Source organism: Sapajus apella, unplaced genomic scaffold (assembly GCF_009761245.1).
Source record: "Sapajus apella isolate SASKATOON/1434 unplaced genomic scaffold, GSC_monkey_1.0 scaffold35, whole genome shotgun sequence".
NCBI classification, from domain to species: Eukaryota; Metazoa; Chordata; class Mammalia; order Primates; family Cebidae; genus Sapajus; species Sapajus apella.
In genome coordinates, this window is record NW_022436975.1 from 8,944,774 (window position 1) to 8,964,271 (window position 19,498).

Here is a 19,498-nt window from a genome sequence, read left to right on the forward strand (position 1 = left end):
TATATATATATATGCCACAAAAAAATATTTACTAGTAAGGAAGAGACATGGGCATCAGGATTTAAGACAGGAAGGTATAGGCTAACTCTGCTGTTTTGTATAACGTAGTCAGGTTTATGCTCAGGATAGCCCTTATCTACAAAACCCGCTAACCCCTGAGTCTTGAAAGGAAAAGACAAACATCAGCTGCTTGCTAGTCTTCTGACTACAACAAGAAGGCCTGGACAACAAGATCCTTTTTCTGGATTGAGTCCATGGATGCTTCGACCCTGAAGTCAGAAAGTACCTTGCCAGTAAGTACAAGTATGGGACAATGCCCCTGGCCATCCAGCACCCCATGAGTTCAACACTAAAGGCACCAAGTGGTCTACTTGGCCCCAAACACATGTCTCTAATCCAGCCTCTAGAGCATGAGGTCATAAGGACCCTTAAGGCTCATTTTACGAAGTACTCTATGGAAGACTGTCAGTACTAATAGTACAGAAACTTGACAGAGAAGATCATTAAAAATCTGGAAGGATTACATCACTGAAGATGCCATTGTTACAGAAAAAGTCATGAAATGTATCAAGCCCAAATTAGTAAATTCCTGCTCGAAAAAAACTGTCCAGATATTGTGCATGTCTCCACAAGATTTACAACAGAGGCAATCAAGAAAATCATGAAAGATTGTAGACAATATTTTTAAAAGGTAGGGACTAAAGAGTTTCAAATAGGGATCTTGAAGACATTCAAAAGTGACTATATACCACACCAGAGGAATTAACAGAAGACGACTTGATGGAGACGAGTGCTTCAAACCAGGGCTAGACAATGAGAAAGAAGACATAAAAGAAGCAGCGCCAGAAAACAAATTAATATTAGACAATTTGGAAGAAAGGTTCCCATTATTTAAGACTGCTTTTGACTTATTTTATGATATGGACTGTTTTATGATACAGTCACTGAAACCAAAACAAATAAGGAAGGATTGGTACCATATAGTAAAATTTTTAGAGAAATGAAAAGCAAAAAAGTCAGACAGACATTACAACATATTTCCATAAAGTTACACCAAGTCACCCTGCCTCTCCTTCCACCTCCTCCACCTGGGACAACAAGAGTAATCCCTTCTCTTTCTCCTCCTCCTCTGCCTACTCAATGTGAAGACAAAAAGGATGAAGACTTTTATGATAAACCACTTCCTCTTATTCAATCATATATTTGTTCTTATGATTTTTCTCAGTAACATTTTCTTTCCTCTAGCTTACTTTATTCTAAGAATACAGTACATAATAAATATACAAAGTATGTGTTAATCAACTAAGTTATTGATAAGATTTCTGGTCAAAAGGAGGCTATTTGCAGTTAAATTTTTGAGGATTCAAAAGTTATACACAGGTTTTCAACAATCACACTGATTGTTTACACTGTTCATGGGTCTACTGTACTATATTTACTTGCACATTTATATATTGCTTCACTAAAACACTATTGAAATATCTCTTGCTTCTAAGAATTTCAAACTCAAGGAATTAACTCAAATTAAGCCTGATAAAAATTTTTATAAGCTTTGCTCCAACTACTGCCAACAACAATAATATCTAGTTCCCACAACAGTCAAGCGTAGCTAAATTCTGGTAAACACACCAATACTTAAAAATTGGTATTCCGCCAACATCAACATACAGTCTGGATCTGAAAATAACATTCCAGGAGGAGGGCACAAGGCAAATAGACATTCAGTGTGGGAATGGAAGGTCAATCCAACATAATTCTGAACTTATTGATTATTTCAGAGAGTTTGCTGACTGGCAAGCACCTTTGTGTTCCCGTGTATTAGGCAAGTTAGCCACATTACAGAAGAATGGGGTATTATATTACTAACTGAAAAAAGACATTTTTAGAAACTACTTTTTCCGAAGTTTGGGATATTTGGCTTCTTTAAGGTGGGTATGCCTACAGACGAGAGATGAATATATATCCTTATTAAACAAAGGTTTCTAAAAAGGGGCATTTTATTATGTCTATTCTTCCCTCAATATGTACAGATGTGGAAAACAACTCCCATAGAATGTGAACCTATTTGCCTATCTAATATCAATTTCCTCGTTTCCTTTATTGAGATTCCAATTCTCTTTGGAATAGCAGGCTCTGTTTGCAGGTAAAGGTGCCATGTGACATTTGGCCAATAAAATGAAGCAGAGGTTTAATGGATAGGACTTCAAGTTACTTTTTTCCTAATATCAAGAATATCTGAGGTAGATCTTTTTTACCTCTCTTCTTTCTCATTTCTTCCTGACTAAAACAGAGAACCATGGTAAATGAGAGGACCCACCTTTGTCAACATGCAAACAAAAAGCTACCTTGTAAGAAAAAAAAGCAAAATGAAAGGAGTCAGGTCCTTAAACATAACATGGAGTCACTGAAGCACACCTACACTTTGGCCTTCTTGTTAGTTGAGAAAAAGAAACTCTTGAGGAATCACTGTAATCAGATTTATATTGTGTGTAGCTAAACGCCATCCTAACTGACATAGTGAGATGATAAGAGACAGCATCAAAAGAACAAGAAGGATTCGAAGACTTAAGCTCTGTATTTACTCTGTAAAACTGAAATTTTTAATTTAATTTTACTTTTACTCTGTAACATTAAAAAAAGTCACCATAATTTCCATTATGGTAGAATTCCTTCCAGAGTTATTGGAGACTGAAAAAATTTGTCAATGCACTTCATGAACAGTGAAAATACAAAATAATTTTGAAATACTAACAAGAAGTGGTTAGTTCTTACAGTCACATTTTGAATTTATGGTTTTCATGATGGGAGCTCCTATTTTTTCAACTATAAAAAAGATAATGTCTTTCCTTGTCACATAGTTACTGAAAGGTTCAAATAAGGTAACATTAAGTAAACTGCAAATTGTTAAACACTATATAAATGTTAGAAATTATGGAGTTACTATTTTGAAAGTGATGTGATGTTGATTTGAAAAAAATTTCTAGGGTTGATTCTACTAATAATTTACATGAATGGCCTTGACGAATGTATTAAATTTTTGAGTCTCGTTTCCTTATTTGTAAGTGAGAGTGCTGACTTTAGTCTGTGTCCCTCTCTCTGTGTAGCAGTAGTTTGCTATTCTCCAACATCCACTTTCCCTGTTTTCCCTGAATGACAGAATCCCTAAATTTTAGTTTGGATAGCTATTGAAAATAAGGACTACATTTTTTTGTTTGTTTGTTTGTTTGTTTTTTTTTTTTGGCTCCTTTGCGACTGGGTTGTAGATAGGTTTTGATCAATGGGATGTGAGGTGAAGAGATGGATGTTTGACTTCACAAGTCAAACCCTTAGTAGGAAATGTCCTCCATGTCTCTCTTTTTACCCTTTCCATTGGTGAAATATGGCTGAAGTGGTGAGCCATCCTCAGTGACACAGAGGAAGGCAACAGCAAAACAGCAATAGGGACAGAACTGCATGCCTGGCACCAGGGAACTACCCTGGCAGTCATGGACTGCTTATATACCGTGTGTTAGAGAAGAGAGAAATAAACTACTTTGTGTTCAACCTCACATATTTTGGTATATATTATGGCAGTCTAAATTAACAGCCTAGTGTGTGTCCTAACTAATTCAGTAAGGATTTAAATAAATACATGAAAGTAATCCATAAGCCATAAAGCAATGATATAGTCTTGCAGTACTTTGTCACGGCAATGGCATAAATCTTTTGTAGCTTATCAAACCATCAACTTTAAAAATTATTTGAATTATGAAAAGAAGAAAGTCAGATAGCACAAAGTGGACCTGATTTTGAAACACAGAGCCAGCACTCAAACAGATGTTTAGCCAATCTCAGAGCAGCTGGAATGTGGGATTCACAATTATTCAGCAAAGCTCATCTATAATTTTAGAGTAATCAAATATTAACTTTGTCTTTCTGTTTCTCTCCACTTCATAGACAGTCTTTTTATGCAGTTATCAATCATGCCCCTAAGACACAATGGGGATGACTGGAGTAAATGACATTAGTATGGGATGCCCATTGTATCAGTATCCTAAAGCTGCCATAAAAAACTACAGGTTGAGAATCTCTAATCCAAAATTCCAAAATTTGAAATGTTCCAAAACAAGCACCGATATGATGCCACAAGTAGAAAATTCCATACTGGATCTCATGATGGGTCACAGACAAAACTTTGCTTCAAGCACAAAATTATTTAAAATGTACAACATTACCTTCAAGCAATGTAAACAAGCTATATATTAAATATAAATAAATTTCATGTTTTTACTTGGGTCCCATCTCCAAGATCTCATTACATATATGCAAATACATAAAATCTGCAATGTGAAACACTTCTGACCCCCAAACATTTCAGAAAATAGATACTCAATTTGTAACACAAACCTGATGGCTTATAAAAAATATATGTATTTTCTTATAGTTCTAAAGGCCAGAAGTCTAAAATCAAGGGGTCAGAAGAGTTAGTTTCTTCTGGAGGCTCTGAGGGAAAATAAATTCCATGATTCTCTCCTAGGTCCTGTGACTGTAGTCCTTAGCCTATTAAAGACCTCACTCCAATCTCTGCCTTCACTTTCACATCATCTTATAGCACATGTGTCTGTGTCCTTTCTGTTTCTTATAAAAACACGCTAATTGGCTTAAGAACCTTACTCTAACCCAGTTTAATCTCATCTCAATGCTTACCTTAACTTTCTGGGTTGTTATGGTTGAACTATGCCCCCCAAAAAGATATGCTGACATCCTTACTCCCAGCACCTTGAAAATTGATTTTATTTGGAAATAGGGTCATATGATGTACTACGTTAAGATGTGGTCACACTACAGTAGGTTGGGCACTTAATCCAATATAACTGGTGCACTTTTAAGAGGAGAGACACAGACAGACAGAGAGAATGCCATATGATGATGAAGGTAGAGATTGGAATAAACACTTATAAACCAACCACCACCACAGAATACTGGCAAACTGCCAGAAGCTAGGACAAAAACAAAAAGCTTGTCCCTTACAGGTTTCAGGGAGAGCATGGCTCTGCCAACACCACAATTTTAGTTTTCTAGGCTCCAGAACTATCAGACACTACATTTCTGTCCTTTAAGACACGTAATTTGTGTTATTTTGTTACAGCAGCCCTAGGAAACTAATACAGGAGTGGACACAAATTTGGGTGCAGGATGGTAAATGCTACAGATAAACAGTTCAATAACAATAACTCTTGAAAGCTCTAGCATGTCATACCTGTATATTCGGAAAATGGCTTATGTATAACTCCTAGCACAGGTTTACCATTTACAGCCACACACACCATAGTAGTGACATACTTTCGAAGATCCTCTATGAGAAAAAAACAAAACAAGACACACAAATGTCAAAGTAATGTGCATAAAGTCAGGGTACAATATTATACTTTATTTCATTAAAAAATTTATGTACACGAAATGTCTTTCCAAGACAACAATCCATTCAAACTAACAGAGTCCACGGGCAAGAGCCAGTTTAAAGGAGTGGCTAAGAGTTCTGGGTCACAATGAGATACTACCTTGCACCAGTCAGAATGGCTATTATTAAAAAGTCAAAAAATAACAGATATGAGTGAGGCTGTGAAGAAAAAGGAATGCTTATACACTGTTAGTGGGAGTGTTAATTAGTTAAGCCACTGTGGAAGACAGTGAGGCAATTCAAAGGCCTAAAGAAAGAAATACTATTCGACCCAGCATTCCCATTACTGGGTATATATCCAAAAGAATATAAATCATTCTATTATAAAGACACATGCACGTGTATGTTCACCGCCGCACTATTCTCAACAGCAAAGACACGGAATCATCTTAAATTCCCATCAGTGACAGACCAGGTTAAAATCATATGTGTATATCATGGATTACTCTGTAGCCATTAAAAAAAGAACAAGATCAGGTCCTTTGCAGGGGCATGAATGGAGCTGGAGGCCATTATCCTTAGCAAACTAACACGGGAACAGAAAACCAAATACCATGTGTTCTCTAAGTGGGAGCTAAATGATGAGAACACATGGACACATAGAGGGGAACAATACATATTGGGGTCTTTTAGAGGATAGAGAGTGGGAGGAGAGAGAGAATCAGGGAAAATAACTAACGGATACTAGGCTTAATACTTGGGTGTCATGACACACATTTGCCCCATGTAACAGGCCTGCACTTGTATTCCTGAACTTAAAAGTTAAAAAAAAATTACATTTAGAATCAAGACCCTTTTATATTATAAAAATCACACAAAACAAAAAAGTTCTGGTTCAATAGGTAGATTACCTGGGTTGTTCTTCTAGCCCACCATTTTGTTAGCTGAATGTCCTTGGGTAAATTACTTAAATTCAGTTTCCTTATCTGTATAATATAAACAATAACTAAGCACTCATCTTTAGGTATAAAGTAACTTTTAATTTTAAAAATCAAATTAGACACTTAAAATAGTCCCTGCACAAGGCATGTGATCACTAAATGCTATTATATGATCAGGCCAAACTCAGTTTAGGAAGAAATTTTATAAACAAATTCCATGATATTCCATATTTCTATTATCTACTCCTAAAAAGTTCTGTTTTGTAACTGCAGTTACTATTAGATATATATCTCTAGTGTCTTCTCCCTGTTCTCCAAAGTTATATATTGATAGCTATGATTTAAGTTCAGTGCAAAAGCACTGAAATACAAAGGCAAAAATGCAGACGCCCCTACATTTAGGGAACTTACAATCTAGCAAGATACACAAACAACTAACTTTAACATATGGCACCAAATGGAAAGAGAAAAAGGCGAAAATTAGCTACCTCTGGGTAAGAAACAAGGCCTGAGAGGGGATCTACAAAAATAAAATTTGACTAGTACCAGGTAAAAAGGGCACTGGAGGGGCAGTAATTCTGTTTTGTTACTTACTTGCTTTCTAAGTACCTAGAAATTTACTATTTTGAATTCAAAAGTCAGATGTACATGCATTAAAACTTAAACTCCCAATATCCCAAGTAAATACTAAACTCTGGGTAAAGAAGCTTCTTCAATTATAGGTGTCCAATATAAACCATTTTGCTGCTACTGTTAAAAATCGTTCTTCACTGAACAATCAGTGAGCCACTATCACTTATAGGAAGTATGCCTTGGTTCTGGTTCTCTACTATTAAATGTCAATCAAATGTTTGAGTTCAGTTTTAAAATTACCTGTATATTCCTGGGTAGCATCAAGTGGGTCAATCCAGACAGTAACACTTTCTGCTGGTACCTCTTTAGGAGTAGTTACTTCCTTTAGGATATCGTCAGGAATCTTATGATCCCACAAGATAACCTCCTGATCAGCTGCATCCACGTGTTCCTCAGTATTTATCTGCATTAAAAACAGGTGACAGTTAAAAAATTAAAATATCACTATTTGATAAACTATAAAAGAAAAAAATACTTCAGACAAAAATCACACAAATTATAAATAAGTAAATCCCTATTTCTTTTGATGTTCCATATTGCCAAATGAAAATGAAAAAAAAAAAAAAAAATCCATGACATTAGGTCTGTAAACGCTTCCCAATCTAATATTCAAGCTTGGTATGTTGACTAATCAAGACAGATAATTCAGATATAGAGAAATATAGAGAAATTGAACATCGAAGAAACAAACTACTTAAACCTTAATAATGCACTAAAGTGTGAAAACAGACAATATTCTGGAACACAACATAAGCAACTAGATTTAGAAGAAAAATTACAATAGACTTAAAAAGCAATATATCTTAAAAACGGGTAATTATAAATGCTAAGAGACAAAATAGCCTAGAAAAGTGATCATGTAAAATATACCTTTAATAAGGAAAAGGAAACTGAAAACAATAAAACAGATAATAAGCTAGTATATTATAATACCTAAGTAAAATGGAAACAAGTAATCAAAAGGGACATACAAAAAAAAAATCAGTGTTCTTTTCACTATATACCAAAGACAGTATCACAGAATAGGGAAGTACAGTCAAATTTTTTACCTTTTTTTTTAAACTAAGGAACAAAATTAAAACATAAAATAAATCTAACTTACCAGAGATATGTAAGGGTGTGGGGTAAGGAGAAAAATAAAGGAAGGGATGTTATTAGAGTAGAGGAATACAGTCTCTTATTACCCCACCCCCTTACATACATACATAACACACACACACACACACACACACACACACACACACACACGCGCGCACCCTTACGTATATTCTCTCTATATAACATATTAAATATACAAGTGTTTGTATAATACTTTAAGTATTCTGTTCATTTACAAATACATTACAGATGCCTTTAAACTGAGATTGCTCAACTTTGGAGTGACTGACAATCTGGACTGTATAATTCTTTGTTGTGGGGCTGTCCTGTGGTAAACTGTAGGATGTTTAACAGCATCCCTGGCTAAATGCCAGTAGAATACACTAGATGCCAGCAGCACCACCCTCAGTTGTGACAAATAAAAATGTCTCCAGAAATTGTCAAATATGCCCCTGTCTCATCCTACGTAAAAAACAGTTTTAACAGTGTGTTTCTTACTATATTTTAAAGTATAGTCTGATTTGTAAAATAGTGTTTTAAAAATAACGTTTTAAAACTACATTTACTTTTGTAAATTAGCATATACCAATGGACTAAATCTAAGAATTGAGTGTACTTTAAGAATTAAGTTAATAACAAATCATCATTCTTATTTGAATACTGCCTCATTACAAGACCTCAACCACATCATAATACACACACACAAGAAAAAATGTCCCCAAAATGTGGATTTTAGTTAGGGACTTATACCCTCAGCAAGACAGGCTATTAGGCCCTGTGCATTTTGACAAGCTCCCCTTCCAGAGGAGGTCATGTTTATACTACATGTGATGCCATGCCTAGAATCCATGCTGCAGTGCCAGAGTGATTTACAGCACTGACAATACATGAGTATTGTCAATACACCATCTCTCACCTGGATTCCCATAATAGTCTTCAGAAAGTCACAAACATGATTTTTAAAAGTCCCACAACTATCAGCACCAGAAGGTACCCTGAAACACTCCAAATTATCACAGGAGAGGTTAAAAATAGTAATATTCTAGAAACATCAAACCACTTAAATCATTAAATGTTTTTTAGTACAGAGCAAAGTAAACATTCAATTTTTTCACTTCTGCCTTTATTAATTCAGCAAATGTTTACTGATTGCCTACTATCTGACAGACACAGTTACAGGTCCTAAAGATACCAGTGATCAATGTGAGACAAAAATTTCTGCCCTGTGGAACTCAGATTCTAGCATAGATAACAAGATGAATGAAAAAAACATGTAGCATGCTGGATAGTGGTAAGGAGGAGAAAATAAAGACCAAAAGGACAGAAAGATGTTGTTGGAGAGTAGAGGATGGGTAGTTAGAGAGTAGAGGAAGGGTTACTCATTAAGAAAAAAGGTAGAAAGGATTATTAAGAAAGGGTAGCTAGGTAATTATTCACAACGGCCAAAACCAGAAAACTATTAACTGCATCAATTAGCAGTTTATCCATTATCCTGATAATGGATAAATATATTTGGTATATCCATACAATGGTAAGTTACTCAACCATAAATAAGAATAAAGTACTGATCAGGCTAAAGCATGGATGAACCCCCTTGCTTTGTGAAAGCAGCAACATACAAGACCATATACTGTTTGATTCCATTAATGTAAAATGTCCAGAAAGGCACATTTATAGAGACAGACAGATCAGTGGTTGCCTGGGATAAGGGATAAAAACAAGGATGAATAGCTAATGGGGACAAGGGTATTACTAGGGTGGTGAAAATGTTCTAAAACTGATAAATGATGATAGTTGTACAATTTGGCAGTTCTACTAAAAATTACTGAATTATATACTTGAAATAGGCATGCGCCTGTAGTCACAGCTACTCAGGAGGCTGAGGCAGAAGAATCACTTGAATCAGGGAAGTGGAGACTGCAGTGAGCCAAGATCATGCCACTGCACTCCAGCCTGGGCAACAGAGGGAGACTCTGTATCAAAAAAAAAAAAAAAAAAAAAAAAAGAAAAGAAAAAAAAAAATAGGCAAATTATATGATATATAAACTATGCTACACTGAAGTTATTTTTTTGGAAAAAAAAAAAAAAAAAGGGAACATAACTAGAGAAGTCCTTCACTCAAAACATGCTATTTGAGTGAAGAAATCTACAGAAAATAAGCCTGGCAGGCATCTACAAGTACATTCCAGCCCAATGAACAACAAATGGAAAGACCCTAAGGTTGGAATGTGCCTGGTGTGTTCAGAGGGCAGACAGTAACACCATACAAAAAGGAATAAGCTTTAAAGAAAGAGAAAGAAAAGTGACTCCTAGAAAAGACAAAGTAGTGTATGGGTCTTAACCACTGTAGTTTACAAAAATGGCAGTGCCAAGTCTGGCAACTACTGAGCTTTACTGATTTTTTACAGAATTCCAGTCAGATTCTCCACATACTTGCAACTGAGTATGAGCTAACACATTATAGAAGAGCATTTGAAAAGATTCAGGTTATGGAGAAACAAAACAAGAGAACAAGAACATTAGAACAAGTACCTAACCTGCTTTTGCATAACTCCTATTTATAACCCCTGCCATAACCATTATATACTTACAAATTTGAAAAATCTACTACCAATGTAAACAACCTTACCAATAGTTTCTAAGGTCAACACTAGAAAGTCTTTCTCTATCCTTTTTCACATGCCGCACCCAATCAGTCAGCAAATTCTGGAGAGTCTAAACATGTCATCGTGTCTACCAAGAACATCTTAGTTTAGGCCACCATCTCTCACCTGGATTCCTATAACAGTCCTCAATTGTTCTTGCCTCCTACAGTGTATTCATTCACCCATTCATTCAACATCCAATGGCTATATACTCTAAACTGTTTTGGGCATTGGGATATACTAATGAACAAAACAGACAAAATCACTGCTTTTACAGAGCTTTCCTTCTCAAACCAGCAACCGGCCATCTTCCTAAATCAGGTCATGACACTCCAGTTTAAAACCTTCCAGTGGTTTCTCATTATGCAGAGATAAAATCCAGACTCTTTGTCATAATCTACAACATAAGTCCTAGATGATCTGGGTAATGATAGCAGTAAGTGCTATCCAGTCATCTCTCTCTATTTGCACCCTTATTTACTGTACCCCAGACTTACTAGTCCATGGTCACTCGGTCTCAGGACCTCTGTACTTGCTGTATTCTTTTGCTTGTACATACTTTCCCCAGATTTCTGCATGACATCCTGGTTCTTATTCAGGTCTCGGTTCAAATGACACTGCCTCAGAGCGGCCTTTCCAGACTACCACTGATAAAGCGGGACCCCAGAAACACTTCCCACATAACCTTATTTTTTCTTCTTCAAAGCCCTTATCAGAAACCATCTTACTTGTTTACATGTTTACTATCTTGATCAGCTAGAACATAAGTTCTGTGAATCCAAGGACATAAACTGTCTTCACTACTGTAGCTCCATTCCCATTGTCTAAACCAAAGTAGGTACTCAATAAATAGTCTTAACTGACAATATTATTCTTAGCAACTGTCGTTTATTATTTCTTACCCATAATCCTCTTCCACTTAACCTACTCTTCCTACCTAATCCTTACTGCCTGTCAAAGACCTCAACAAGGAATTGAAACATAAGAAATCAACCCACGCTCCAAAAAACCCATACCTACAAACAGCCCTGGCCAATCCCTGCCTCCTCCCCACACCCAGCCAATCACTCCCAAAGCAGCCCATTATGGTGGGAATGAAAAATGCAGCTTTTAGAGAACCTATAATTTTAAAAGGGTAAGCATAAAAAGATTCTAGAAATCAAAAAACAGTAAACTGATCTTGGGCTATGCTGGTACATAATAGCTCATCTTGCAGTCTCCACCTACACAACATTATCAGATCCTTTTGTTAGCCTCTAGGTATACCAAGCACAGATTTCCTTAGGTTAACTTGCCTCCTGTATAGACATTTCTAGTACTCACAATGCCCAGTTTTCTTTTCCTTCCTGAACATATGGGAAACTATACTGCCCATCTACGCTGTAGTTAGAGGCACATGAGAGAGATTCTGGCCAGAAGAATGTGGACAAAAACATAGATGCGCAAAATATGGACAAAAATGTGAATGTGCATCACTTTCTGGCTTAGACAATAAAAAGAAAGCTCCTGCCCAATTCTCCAAACTCTTCTCTTTCCCTGGTATGTTGACATGGCAGAATCACACAACAATATCAACTAGGTCACAGTCACTGCATGGAGGACAATCACTTTGGAGAGTGTCAGGCTTCTGAGAACTAGAGGATGTCATTACTACAGCATCGCCTACTTAGTCTTTCCTAATGCATTTTCTCTTTTATATCAAAGTAAATACACCTGTATAGTTTAACAGCCAGAAGAAACTCACACATGTAAATCAATTTAGCTTAAGTCTTTTCCTTTAAACATCAACCTTGCATCACCAACTCTGAGGGGGGTAAAAAAAAAAAAAAGATGTTACTGGGTGGGAGGTAGGGGACATAGGAAAAATAATTTGGGGAATAAAATAGTAACAGGAGCAGATCTGAAGGGAAAACACAGCTTAAAAGAGGAGCATTAGATATGAGAATAGGTACAGAATAGTAGGAGTGTTTTATAATTTTGAGGACATAAAATGTTTAATCTATATGCTAAACAATACCTAAGTTAGCACAATCACGTGAGGGGTCAGGAATCAAATACTTACGTAATACAAATGCTCCTCAACTTATGAAGGAGTTATGTCCTGATAAACCCATCGTAAACTGAGGAGCGTTTGTAGTGCATAAGTTGAAAATATCTGAAGTCAAAAATGCATTTGATACATCTAACCTACCAAACATCATAGCTTAGCCTAGCCTACCTTAAATGTAGTCAGAACACTAACATTAGCCTACAGCTGGGCAAATCATCTAATACAAAGCCTAATTCATAATAAACTATTAAATATCTCACATAATTTGACTACTCTATTAAAACAGTATTGTCAAAGCTCAAGGCCCCCAAACACAATCAATGCCATTAGTATGCTAGTTCAGTTACTTTGGGGGTTTGAAGGGACTTCTGGTTAATGCCTTAAGAAGAAATCCATCATTTACTGCATTTTTCCATTATATCCTAGTAAGTTTTTGAATATAATACCTCACACAGTGCCTATCACACTGTAGGTGTGATAATTTTATATGGCAACTTGACTGGATTATGGGGTGCCCAGAGATTGGGCTAACCATTATTTCTGGTTGTATCCGTGAGGGTGTTTCTGGATGAGATTAGCATTTGAATCAGTGAATTCAATAAAATAGATTGCCCTCTCTAAAGTGGGTGGGCAACATTCAGTGTTTTGAGGGCATGAATAGAACAAAAGGAGGGAGAAGAGAGACTGCCCCTTATTCTGCCTTACTGCTGAGCTAGAACATCAGTCTTCCCCTGACCTCCGACTGAGACTAACACCACCAGCTCTCCTGGTTCTCAGGTCTTTGGACTTGGACTGAATCACACCACTTGCTTTCCTGGGTTTCCAGCTTGCAGGCTTCCAGCTGACAAATCATGGGACTTCTCAGCCTCCATAATCACATGAGCCAATTCCTTTTAATAAATCTCTATTGGTTCTGTTTCTGACCAATACAGTAGGCATTCAAAACTATTTTCTAGACATATAAATAAACACCCCTCTGCCTGTCCTATTCTCTTCACACCTTTACAGAAATCTTTTATTATCAACTACTATCTCTCATATATATCTCTATAAACAATTAAACATGCTGTAGTGTCCCATATCTTAAAAACAAATATACCAAAAAGAAAGCACAGAACCTTTTCTTAGGAAACGTAACACACCTAACATCCCAGCCAACTTCCTTAAAAGCCCACTTTCTCAAAAGGTTTGTCTTTACTCACGGTCTCCATTTCTTCACCTCTTAATCATAGGTTGCCTGAGTTCAAATGCCAACTCCTCAATTTATTGGATATGTGAATAACTTAGACTAGTCACCTAACCTTTCTGAGCTACAACCTTGTTGGTAAAAAGGGACAATGATCTATCCCCGTAAGGTTCTTAAGAAGAATGAAACAGAAAAGGTAAAACAAACTCAGTACAGTGCTTAACACAAAGTATAATAAAGGTTGGGTGCTACTGTTCTTATTAAATGATTGCTTTCAGTCTTCATTATCCTTGGTTCTAATCCCTGATATTCCCTTCATGTAACATTCTCTCCCTAATCAATTCTGTCCACAACCAGTTTCAATTAACATCACAACACCGATGACTCGCAGATCTGTATTTTCAGTTCAGATATTTCTTCAGAGCTTCAGACTCACACATTCAACTGCCTCTTTGACATCTCCTCCTGGACATATCAAAGACATCTCTAACACAGCAAGTCTAAAGTGGCATTCATAATCTGCCCGCCAACTTAACCACCACTCCCCTTCACCAGCAACAAAACCCCCAATTATGAAAGCTATAAATAGAGGAGTTATTTTTGACATACCCCTATAAATTCTTTCATGTCCTTCTACATCTATCTTCTCTAAACCATACTCCCAATTCAAAACATATTAGCTCTCACCTGAAAAAGCCTCCTAACTGGTCTCCCAGTATTTACTTTGCTCCCCTCCAAACCATCCTCCAAGTATCTACTCTGAGTCTCTCCATTCATTTGTAACACTGAGGTTAAGAGTATACTTCTGGTACATCTGCTATACTGCCTTATATAGAGAATGAGACAGACCTGAGATGATTCTCTGACCATTAAGTGAATCTCAGTGAATCTAAGATTATTTTCTAGCTGTGTAATCTTTGGCAAATTATTTAGCCTCTCCAAGCCTTTATTTGAAAAATAGAGGCTGTAGAACTTAACCTTCTTTGTTGTTGTGAAGATAAATAAATAATGTCATTAAGAAGTTTAATTCCATTTTTGTGGCTTGCAACGGGCTAAACAAATGTTAGCTAGTAAAACAAGCTGAGCATAACTTCCCCATCCCACTGCTTAAGTCCTGGTCCTCATCTCTCCATGCCCTGTTCAAACAGTTTCCTAACTAGTTCCTATCTACCTCCAAATGCCCAAAGCCCAAAATATGGCTTATTGCAGGCCTCAAGAAAAGTCAGCTAAATATGGCCTTCTTTTAGTATTCTAGCAGTAAACTATAGATTAGGTCCAAACTCCTTAGAGCTTGGAATATAACCTAGCCCCTATCTACCTTTCCAATCTCTTCCACAATAATTCTCCCAAATGCATTTTACTTAAACTCATTAGATTACAGGAATTTGCTCTCCTACTATCTCTCTTGGACCTGTTCCTTTGAACTAGTTTCTTTTCCTCTGCTTTCAATGCTTATGTCTAAACCAATTACTATTCTGATTTTACAGAAGAGGAAACTATGGCTCAAAGAAGTTAAAGGACTGGCCAGTATCACCTAGGCTGGTGACTGCACAAGATGTCAGTGCAAATGTTCTGTGCACTATATTAGTGTCTCTCAAACTTTTCTGGGACATACGTCTGTTGAAAGAGAGAAGCTTAACTTCCACCTTATAGGTCAAGGAAGGCACTGACCCAAGCTGCTGCTACCAGCTTGGGGTACACCAGGCTTTCCCTTCAAATAAGTCATTGTCAGAACTTTGAACAAATCAAGTTGAGGACAGGAGCCCCTCAAACAGACAGTCCCCTGTACATTAAATCAAAATTATACATCTAAGTTTGTCTGTTCTGTGGCTGCAAACCCACTCCACAAAAGTATCTCCAGCCTTCATTGTCACTGTTACCTGCAATGATATAGAGACAGGGCCATACAAATGGCTCCAGTTACTATTACTTTGACACAATGAAATCAAGCATTGCCAAAGTGTTTAGCAAGAGGAGACTGGCTACCGGGAGGGGTCTCTGTGCTGTGATCTCTACCCTAAAGAAAACCTGAAGACAAAGGAAATCCAGGGATCCCAGGTGAAACTTGAGTTTTGTTAGGACAACACTCACTTCTCTGGAGTATGATTCCTCAACCTTGGAACCAATTGATAAAACTGACCAGACAATTCTTTGTTATAGGGGGCTGTCCGGTGTATTATAGAATGTTTACCCTCTACCCTCTAGATGCCAATAGCATCCCACCCCTGGCTGTGACATCAAAAACGTCTTTCAACATTGCCAAATGTCAATTAGGGGACAAAACTGTCTCCAGTTGAAAGCTCTAGAGTAACTCCTGGTATATCCTTTTACTGAGTGAACGTTAGATAAGAAAGCTAAGACTTCATACTCTACACAGGAAAGTAGTGGGAGACAACAGACCTTTTTACATTTACACAGGGCACTAGGATAAAAGAAAAGTATTTGTTGCTTCTCAATGATCTTTTTCCACTAGGAAGTCAACTAAGTGAGATATAACTTAAGTTTCTTACCAAGAAATTTGGGATGAGGCTTCAAAATCAACCAGGCATTTAAGGCTGTACTTCTGGGCATTAGGAGAGGGGAAGGTAAAAAAGGAGAAAGACTCTATTAGGTTGATTCCCCACTTAGACGGCTACAATATTTGGCCTCTAGCTTGTAACACAGGGGCATAAGGAGATGGCTCAACATGACACCATCCCTACTTTGACAGTATAAATGAGCACAAACCTCCTCTATTCCTTCAGTCATGACCCAACATGAATACTACAGAAGCACATGCAGACATTCAAATAGTCACAAGAAAACAAAAAGTTATTTTATATTAAGCCAGAGACTTCAACATCTGCAATTCCAAAAGCTTAGCTTTTGTGTTTAATAAAATGCAGCTCACTCTCCTTGGCAGCCATTCTCTTATTGTTTGCTAATAAGTGAGAATGCACCCACAAACAGATGTGTTTTCAATATTTAAGATACTTTTGTTTTTTCTTAAAAAAAAATTCAACTCTGCTTGCTATATTTCACTATTATTGCTTTTAAGTTTCTACAATTATAAGTTTTAAGAAGTCTCCTGAAGATCTAGCTAAAATGTTGGGTAGTTCATATAAACTGGAGTGTCATGAGCCTCAGATTTCCCATTTGTAAAGTAGGCAGAAATAAAATTTACTTCTTAAAGTTACTCTAAGGATAAGATGAAGTTCTGTGTAGCCAGTATTTGGGCACCTAGAATACATTCAATAAACGGTTATTATTAGTACTGTTATAACTATTAAATATCAACTTCTCTGAATCTCCTGTTTCCTCTATAAATTCTTAAGGAAGTAAACGCATGTGTTTTGGGAAAGGAGTAAGATATTTCAAAAACACATCTTAAATCTAGATGCAAAAAAAGATAAGTATTATTTATGATTAAAAAAACAGAGTAGAAGAAAGAAAAAGTGGAAATATTCTGTGTTTTGTTTAAGTAGAAATTTGAAAAAAAAAAAATAAATAAATTCCAACGTTAATTACATCTGGCATCCAGTAGCTCATGATAGAAAATCCAATGTTCTTTTCCACTGGAAAAAAGAAAAAAATGAAAGAAAAGGGAGACAGGAGAATAAAAAACAAAACCAAAGAAGTATTATAATGGACTGGAAGAAGCCTTACACAAAATACTAACTAAACAACGACAATATTCTCCTAACTCTTTCAAGATCAGCAGTAAAAGGTCAGACGCATTCCAAAGAAGCCTGGGTTTGGACATCACTATTTACCTAATAAAATTCCAGTGAAGACAGTTTTTCCTCCCAGTAGCCAAAACCACAGGTGAGTTAAGACATACATTAACAAGGAGCTACTACACAATGTTGAGCTCTTCCTCTGTAATTGCAAATTTTAAAAAAGCTTTATTCAACTCAACAGCAGCTCCACCGAAATGATGAATTCACAAAGTATTAATAAGAAATCCAAAACGTCTGGATTTCCCTAAGAAAATGTCAACTCCCTTCCTAGAAATCTACTCAAAGAAAAGGCAAATATTACTCAATTCTTATTCTCTGGAGTCAATATGGATTTTTAATCAAGTGTCAGGTGGGATCAACGGCTGGTATATTTCTAAGTATCTCCTTGAAGGGCCTGCAAACTATAAACTTAGAGTTCTGATAAAACCACAGCGAATACTCCCCCTCGCGCGCGCGCGCGCGCACACGTACACACACGCCCCGCATACTAACAGCTCTGCAACAATGATCTTTCTGCTGGCTACTGGCAAGTCAGCCAGAAAATGTGTACTCCGGTTTCGACCTTTCTAGGGATGAAATCAAGGAAGGATAAAGGGTATGGGGATTTTCGCCAACTCTTCGTTTTACAGAAGGGCCCGAAGCCGCGGGTGCAATTAACTCTCTCAGCCTTTTCGTTTCAAGGCCTCCTGATCCCAGGTACACACAGCGCAGAGCCAACCCGGGACGACCCAAAAGGGCACGGGCCCTGTGAGTCAGTCTACGTGCAACCTCACCCAGCTCCTCTGCTGTTTGTATGACCTTGTGCACGTTAAATTCTGGGTCTAAATTTCCACATCTACAAAATGGGAACCAGAGGTTCCACACCCCATATTGTTAACAGAGTCGACGCGCCGAGACGCGCTCCCAAGCCCGAGTGGGCGCTTCGCCCGTGGGCTCCCACCTGCACGCTGGGGAAGGCGGTCTTGAGCAGATAGAACATCTTGCGGTTGGACAGCACATCGCCGCTGGTCATCTTGTCGTCGGCTCCCTCGCGCGTCTTCCCCTTGGACTTCTCGTGGAGGACGTTGCTCTCGCGGACGCGCCTCACCTCGTTGCCGCCGCGGACTGCGGCCAGCACCGACACAGCCAGCATCTCGCGCAAGTCCACTGCGCCCCCGTCTGCCGCGGCCGGGGGTCCCGCCGCGCCGCCCGCAGGCTCACCGCCCAGGCCGAAGAGACTAATGCGGCCGGCCAGGAAGCCCGAGTAGAGGTGGTAGAGCACGCCGAGCCCCAACAGGCAAAACACGGCCACCCCCAGCGGGGAAAGGCGGATGCCCATGGGGGCCATGGCGCGGGAGGCCGGGCGCTCTGGGCTGCGGCTCTCACAGGCCTCCCCGCGCCAGCCGCCGCGCTCCGGGCCAGGCGCCGCGCGGGCTACACCGGCGCCCGCTCTCCGGACCCCGTGCGCCCCATCACTTCCTCTCAGGAAAGGCCGAGTGGCGCCGCGAAAAGCACCGTCGCAGCCGCGAGCGCCGGACTCGCTGAGCAGCTAGGTGTAGGTTCCTTCCCCGGCAGGCGGGTCCGACTTCCACGTTAGCCAACGGCAGCGAGGTGAAAGGGGAGCGTGGGTGTGTATCCGGGTTACGCGACGGGGCGGGGCGAGGGAGAGGGCGAGGGGCGGGGCGATCTGGGCCCCTCCCCTTGGGGCGGGGCGGGAGGCGCTCAGCTGAGCTGCCTTCCTTGGCCTGGTTAGGAAGGTGTTCTTGGAAGTGGTTAGCAGCAATCCACGCAGGAAAGTGCTCTGTGCTGAGTGCCTTGTGGATGTTAAAATTAAATATCCCTTTGTACGACTATGGATGGCTGTAAT

The 19,498-nt window shown here is 38.5% G+C and overlaps 1 protein-coding gene and 1 long non-coding RNA gene across 3 annotated transcripts in view; both read right to left on the reverse strand.

Moving 5' to 3' along the window:
* BPNT2 (3'(2'), 5'-bisphosphate nucleotidase 2) overlaps positions 1-19,243 on the reverse strand; it is a 33,658-nt gene extending 14,415 nt beyond the window's left edge. The window contains exons 1-3 of one of the 2 annotated variants that reach the window (XM_032296141.1): positions 18,593-19,240; positions 7,195-7,357; positions 5,240-5,335 (exon numbers count right to left, since the gene is read on the reverse strand). In XM_032296141.1, the coding sequence (XP_032152032.1) occupies positions 5,240-5,335; positions 7,195-7,357; positions 18,593-18,979 (646 nt within the window). In that variant the 5' untranslated portion in view covers positions 18,980-19,240. Of the gene's footprint in view, positions 1-5,239; positions 5,336-7,194; positions 7,358-18,592 lie in introns of both variants that reach the window. The other variant, XM_032296142.1, reaches the window with a different exon arrangement.
* On the reverse strand, positions 6,019-7,188 carry LOC116563500. Its single transcript, XR_004274424.1, has 2 exons — positions 6,884-7,188; positions 6,019-6,841 (listed from the first exon to the last, which is right to left on the reverse strand). It is a non-coding gene; the product is annotated as an uncharacterized LOC116563500 (long non-coding RNA).
* Positions 19,244-19,498: the final 255 nt, after the last annotated feature.